Raw genomic sequence first — 7,993 nt, forward strand, 5'->3', positions numbered from 1 at the left:
ATGATCTTTTTAACTGAGAGTAAGGCAAGACCCTTCCTTGAGAAAAAAAGAACAGGGCATCAAAGCTCCTTTGAAGAACAACTCAGGCGGTTCAAAAGAAACACTTCAAATAACTTCTTTCAATTTCATTTTAAATGTACTAAAGAATTAAATGTACAATTAGTAAAAGGCAGAACAGGTTCATGCACCAGTCTGAAGGAAAACAAAAAAGATAAACAAGAAATGTCTCTTTCTACAGAGGAGCAACTAAAGTGGGCATGGATGTAGGGATTCTATTTTACTTTGCAATTGTAAGACACACTAAAAGTTTTAGATTAACACCTGAATTATGTTTTACAACCCACTTCACATGTCGCCTGTTTGCTTGTCACCAGCTGTTATCCAAACACACTATCCTGTTCAGCAGGCCCAGAATGCTGATATCTCACTCAGCATGGAGTGTGTTTCAGGGAAATTTGATGATGCTTATTGTAAAAATTAGTCAGATAAATATTGTGGTCATCCAATTTAAGAGAAATATACACACCTTAAACTAAACATCACTTCATACAGGAAACCCACTTCTACATCCTGTTATGCAGGTCATTACTGTGTGTCCACAAATACTGTATAGAAACATACTTTTACTAAAGGAAACGTTTTTTTACTGGATAATTCTTTACTTCAAATACAGAAGCATTTTAATTTTTGCTAAATATTTTATCTACGATTAACGATAAACATTAGTACATCAGTTTCACTGATCATGGCACCTGCAACTTTCTAATCTATTCCTTCTCTGACCTGAGCATATGTACTGAAGTCAGAACTCGGCACTCTTGTTTTCTTGGTCCGGTTTTGTCTCCTGGTTATCACGTCTAAAGATGCATAACACACCTCTTCATCATCATTCTCCTGGAATAAAAATAAATAAATAAAATAAAATACATACAAAACTACTGTATACAGGTTCATAATTAATGTTAATAATGCATAATGTATAAGTAATTCTAAAATGAAAATCATGGTAATCCACTAGTAATGATCAAAGAAGAGATGAGATGAGATGTCTTTGCAACAGGGAAAGGAAGATATTTTGATTAAAGATCACAAGGGGACATGAATTTTAAAAAAAAATGATGTACAAGGATAAAAAAAAATTATCATAAAAAATAAGAATTGTCCATTTTGATTTCATGGTGACTGTGTGTATGTTTGTGTACCTTACCGTACCTTTATCTTACCTCAACATTTCTACTTTTTAGCTTGTCATTTTGATCAGTTGCAGAATCTAAAATGGATTGTTAAAATATAAGAACAAAATAAATAAAAAATGATATATAAAATAATAATAATAATAATAATAATAATAATATATATATATATATACTTAAATAGTGTGTGCACATATATGCTGCACTTCAATTGATACAGTTTTGATCCAAAGTTTCTGGTCATTGACAAAAGTTGTTTGTCTGTACATTAAAGTAAAACTGTGGTATAGTGCAAAAGAAGAGTATTAATATGAGAACAATTACCTGTAGTTTTCCTCTGACAGTGGCAGTACACACAGATGGAGGACAGGAGTGAGGAGAGGAGAACACACACCGGACACACACTGAACAGCAGCGTCCAGCAGAGAACACAGTCTGATAGAGGAAGAGTGGAGGTGATGTTCGAGAGTCCAGAACAGGAAGTCACTTTGTTCTATGTAAAATAAACATAAACACATTAATAATGCTGCTAAAAATATTTCTGATCTGTTAAACTTGCTTCTTCAAAGAGAAAGGTAAAGTTCTCCAGAATTAATCAAGCAATGATATAATAAGAACTACCAGAAATGTTTTCTTACCTGCAAAAGAGAGACGAGTTGTTCGGTTTCCATAATAGTTCACTTCAGATGAGGAGATGATGCCTTTTTCATCTTTCTTTACCTTAATCTCTACTTCTGCACAGTAATACAGTCCCAGATCAGAGGCACTGATGTTAGTAATATGTAGATCATGAGAATTACTGGAGCGTTTGTGGACAAAGTTGAAACACTGAAATGTCTCTAGATCCCATTTCTGTAAATCTATTATGAGAGAGGGTTGATCTTCATGAGAGCAGTTTCTTATCCATACAAAGCGGAAACCATGAGTTACAGAGCGATCACAGTAGAGAGTGATGTTGTCTCCTGGTCTGACTTTCATCTCCTCTTCTGCTCCATAGATTCTGTTCTGACTGATAAGTAAAACATCTGTAAAAGCACAAAATAACTATATAAAGCACTTCAAATTATACTATCATACAAACATGTTCACAGTAATATTGACATTTTCATTTAAAAACTCTCAAAAACATCTTAAGAAGTTAGTATAATATTTCTTACACATGAGCGTGATGAGGTTTGACCTCTCCATCTCAGTGAGTGTCTATGAATAACTGACTCTGGTGAGGGTCTTACAGACGTCAGCTCTCATCTAACTCGTTCACGTCAATGGAAAGTTTTAGCTTTTTTAAAAGCCTTACGTCATGAGGGGTTGGCATCAAATTGGGTTATTGTGTGAACGTACAAAGAGTAAAAGCAATTTTAACCAACCATTGATTACGTTACGACCTTTTTTTGCTCTGATTTGGCTTTGCGATCAGGCAATCTTAAACCTTTTTATCATCGAACAGATATGCAGAGAGGCTTCAGTATTTAGTGATAAAATGTAACTAAGATACGATTAGCATCAGAAATGTATTAAACACAAGAGTTCACATGCAGTCAGTAAATTCATGATTGTGATAAAAGTCCTATGAACTGGAAAACTAATGTTACATTTAATGTGGTTTATTGTTTTATTGAAGTGGGTAAAAATAAAAAGCTACGAGACCCACAAGCTTCATTTAGACCACTTACAGCCTCCTCACATTTGTTGCTTTTACATGTCATCAAACTCTCAGATCTAATCTCTCAGTAGATCACTGGTCACAAAACACAAATGTTTCAATTTGCCTTTGTTAGGTTTTGTTGTGTTGGTTAAAGTGCATGTGTTTTCCTGAGGCCATCTTGCACAAATTTGCACTAACATGCATCTTAATCTTAATAGCCTTCTAATAAAGTGTGTATTAAACTGAAAATTATCATATAAACTCAGTGTTATATTTCGCCCAAAACTGACAAAATATTACAACAATTGGAATATATCATTTAAGCACAACTGTGTCAGTTACAGTTATCAGCTATTCTTTTTTCAGTGATTATTCAATAATATCCAACAATACCAAAACAAGCTCAGTGTAAAATGTATTATCTGGATGATATCTCACCTCAAAGGTCTACAGTCTGTCTACCAAGTTACTCTCTCTGTTTAACTCTCTGTCTCATATACATGTAATCAACTTTTATTGAGTCAGACGAAGTGTGTGATGCTCTATGACAGCCATTGATGACAGTGTGTGATTTATATTGTCAGACACAGTTGCTAAATGCAAGCTGGACTTCTTTTTATTTAATGTGGTTTATATTTTTAATTATGTCTGCAAGATGCTAATGCAGATGTGCCTTTTCTTAATACTTCCTTAATATTCAGGAAGGACAAAAATATTTATGCATCATTCAGAAATTCTTCTGCAGAAGTGATTCAGTTGGTTCAGCACTGGGAGCTGTCCAATGTGCTGAATTACTTCTGGTCCTCCACAAACAAATCTTTTCTAATTACATTCACTATTTTACATAACTGTAAGGTCAGTGTGTGATATTTCAAGATAATGTACATTTCTCATTAACTGAACAATGTCAGATATACATGTCCTTATCGGTCTTAAACCAGTAACTCTTTAATGTGAAAAGCTATTAGATGCCCTTACCATTGGAGATGCATATAGAAAAATGCATGAACATGGCAATTACATTACATTCATTACATTAAGCAAAAAAACAAAAAAAAACTAAAAAAACAAAATATATATATATATATACAGTATATATATATATATATATATATATATATATATATATATATATATATATATATATATATATATATATATATGGAGGTTTCTTCAAGCATCTTGGAGACGTTCCCGCAGTTCTTCTGGATTTAGTCTGTCTCAGTTTTTTTCTGTTTCTGTTTCATGTAATCACAGACGGACACGATGATGGTGAGATCAGATACCGGCTGTTGTCAGATTCCTTGTGCATACAGAATCTCACTGGATTATTACAATTAATGGCAAAAAGAATGTTTGGAAATGTAAACTGATATTTCCTACTGACTGTAGCAAATTAGCTGTATGAAATATTAATAATCAATAATAACTGGTTATAATTGATTATGAATATTTGGATCAGTTAATATAATTAACTTAATGTCGTAAATTAATATTACAATCAATTAACCTGTTTGTCCCGTGAACTCTCAGGATTAATTGTTTATTAACTCGAAGAAATGTACATTTCCGGGGCATGGGAAATGTCTTTCTTAATTTACAGTACTACTAAGAGCAGTAGCCAAAATCTATATGATTAGTGACTCCAGTTATGAGCTTGAGACACGGACAACTTTACGTGTGACATGAACAAGATTTTATTAACTAGTCTAAACACTTAAACTACTCTGACATACACACACATACATGCATACAGTTTACCAAGGGAAAGAGAGCTGAAGCAGAATACAGGAAAGTAAGAGGTTATAGCATTGTTTGAAATTCAGCAGATCAACAGCCTTGAAGAGCATTTACAAATCTTTAATGTTTATCTCAACATTTACTTAAACATTTTCATGGTCAGAAGTTAAATCTGTTAACATTAGGCTATGTGTTAATGCACTGTGAACTAACATGAATGTGAAGAAAAAAAATGTTTTACTAACATTAAAGGTAAGGGGGGGGCTAGACTCCACCCTCACTCAATCGCAGCGCACTCCCTCTCCTGAGTACTGATCACACACCTGCACGTCATCAGTTCAGCAATTACCTCCAGCACTTAAGCCCCACTCTCACTCTCAGTCATTGTCCGGTATCGTTTGCATCAAGACGCTAACTCTGTGCTTACCTCTAGGACTCTAATGCTGTTTACCTGTCTCCTTGTTGTCTCTCCAAGTCTTCATCGTTGTTCCTCTTCTCCAGTGTGTTCCCCCGAGTCTGCTTCGTTCATGTGTGTCTCCATCCGATCTCCATCTACAAGAAAACGAACTGAGTCATTCAAGTCTGTATCGTCTGGATATTCTACTCACCCACTTTTATTTTCTAATTCTTTTGAAAACCACCTGTTGCAATTACTACTGAAGAACATTTATTTTTTAAAACTGTACTTCGTGTTTTGGTTCTGACCTCAGAATAAGCTCTGAAGTCTGAACTCATTTTTTCCTCATTTTTTAAATATGTCATTTTTTTTACATATCCAATGAAGCATAACACACTTCATCACCACCCTGGAAAATATATATATTTTATTACATTAATATTTTTTAATATAAATTTACTTCATTGCATATGAAAAACTCTTATATTACATCATATGTAAAAATGTTATATTGATGTAATTTATGTAGCTTATACTGTCAAACAAATGTAAATACATTTTATTGAAATCTTTATAGTGATGTGCACATATAATACAATACCTCATCATGTATGTTCTCAGTCTGTGATTCAGCACTAGAACCTACAGGATATTAAAATAACATAAGAATCATTTAAACTTGGTTTAAACCGTGTGGGGGGTTTTTTTCTTTTTTTTTCTCCTATCTCACATTTTTCCATCTCCATGTCGCTTCAGGGGCTCCGTACTACAACAAATGAAGTGAGATTTAAAATAGAAAAAAAAAAAAAAAAATCAGAAAGCTCAGCTGACATTTTATAGCATTTAAATAACTCTGATTGTGACATTTTAAATTATGTTTTATTATGTGATATGGTGACTGACAATAATCTGAAAACAAATCTGGAACGATAATAACATCAGACTATCCAAAGCACCTCATAACTGTGGCAGATGAAATTACTGAGTTCAGGAGCGAATGATTACCTGTAGTTTTCCTCCAACAGAGGCAGTGCACACTGACGGAAGAGAGGAGAGAGAAGAGGAGAACACATGCAGGACACACACTAACAGCAGCTTGAAGCAGAGCATAGTCTAACACAGGAGGTGTGGAGGTGATGTTGAACTGCTCAGCATGAGGAGACACTGACTCTAAATGAAACATAAACCATTTTTAATCTGCCTCACACTTTTTGGTTAATATTCAATTCATATAGTTTTAACATACTAATTACACAATTTAAAATAGGTTTAATATTGCATGTGTTTTACTAAGCATAGGATTTAGCAAATTAGTAGTTCACATAAAAATATATATGAAAATATATTGTGAATTGACGTTTTATTAAAAAAAAAAAAATTATCTTTAAAAAATCCTATAAAGCAGTTTTACTATAAAACACAATAAAATATGTTATAATATTAATTAAACCATTTATGCTTAAATTCAATATAAGATTATAAAAATATAGATATATAGATTTTTACTTGTAAGTTTGACATTAACTATATTAAAAGTAAAATATGGAGAAAAATTAAAGGAATTTTCAACATAAAAGCAACACGTACAATAGTAGAAATGTTTTCTTACCAAATACAGATAAACGTGTTGTCTTGTTTCCATACTCAAACTCTAATTTTGCCGTGATTCCATGTACATTTTTACTTATTTCTGTTTTTCTTTTCACACAGTAATACATTCCCTCATCAGAGACACTGACATTCTCTATATGTAGATCAAAGGAGTTACTGGAGCTGTTTTGCACAAAACTGAAATGTGGAAACGTCCCCTCGAACCGGTTTTCAGTCTCTATTATCAGAGATGGCTGATGCTCATGTGAGCAGTTTCTCAACCAAATAATGAGATCCAAGAGAAATGACACAGTCACAGTAGAGAGTGATGCTGTCTCCTGCTTTAACTCTCATGTCCACTTCTGTCCCAAACACTCTCTGGTGTTCACACAACAAAACACCTGCAAAAGCAAATATACGAATAAAAGATTATCGATCAAATCAATACTATGTTGTAAAGAGTGCAACATAACATTTCAAAAACACACAAATGGACTTACACACAAATATGACGACTGTAACTCTTGCTCGCTCCATCTTAGTGACTGATAGGTTTGAGGGTCTTCAGTGAGAATGGCCTGGTTCATGGCAGGTATTTCTGCTAAAGCACTTTAAATCGCAATAGGTTGTTTTTTGTTTTTTTGTTTTTTTAGGGTTATATTATTCTTGTCCTGCCCCACTCATTTCTTGAATTAATACACATGTTTTGTCTGAATCATTAACAGTTTGTAAACTTTTCAATATGAAATTGAAATTGTAAATTGATCCTCTTTACAACTGTAAATGTGTAAGACCCTAAAAGAGGCTCAGAGGCCATAAATTAAAATATGTTATCACAATAATATTGGTATTATTATAATTATTATTATTATTATTTTATACAATGTGTTTAACATCATGACAATGGATATGACCAGAGTGCTAAGTGCTGAGTATCATTATGAGTTTCCTGTTTTGCATCTTTCAAATACATGGCTTTTGTTTGTATTGGCCACCAGACACACCAGAACTTATATTTTTGTAAGAATGCATTTACTTGAGGTGTTTACTGGCCTGGGTCCTAAAATGTTGTTAGAAAACTATTTTTTGTTTCTGGCTGTAACCACAAATCGTTCATTACATTTGTGCACTCTATGCAAGCACTAGCTCCAACACTTACTAGTGCACTTACAAGCTTGTGGTTTCCTGTTCTAGCATGTCTAAATTGGGAGGAGAACTTACTTTACTTCTTTGAAATGCAGCCCTTAAGTCTTTGCCAGACTGGACTGAATTACTCATGAATTGAAGTGAATATTAAAACAGAGCAAAAGAGTTTCAGCACCACATACAGTGAACAGCTCAGTAATAACCACATCTAAACATACTACTAATACTTTGTTTACCATATTTGAGAATAATAATATGGTGATACAGGGAATTTAGGTGGAC

At 33.4% G+C, this 7,993-nt stretch overlaps 1 protein-coding gene across 1 annotated transcript; it reads right to left on the reverse strand.

Moving 5' to 3' along the window:
- Positions 1-500: 500 nt before the first annotated feature.
- LOC311078013 (uncharacterized protein) lies at positions 501-5,060 on the reverse strand (the record flags this gene model as incomplete). Its single annotated transcript, XM_084106658.1, has 5 exons — positions 501-894; positions 1,224-1,270; positions 1,518-1,655; positions 1,832-2,218; positions 5,030-5,060. The coding sequence occupies 5 exons, from the start codon at positions 5,058-5,060 to the stop codon at positions 763-765; spliced, it is 735 nt and encodes a 244-aa protein (XP_083962784.1). The 3' UTR covers positions 501-762.
- Positions 5,061-7,993: the final 2,933 nt, after the last annotated feature.

Source organism: Abramis brama (assembly GCF_963993115.1).
Source record: "Abramis brama genome assembly, chromosome: 2".
Lineage (NCBI taxonomy): Eukaryota > Metazoa > Chordata > Actinopteri > Cypriniformes > Leuciscidae > Abramis > Abramis brama.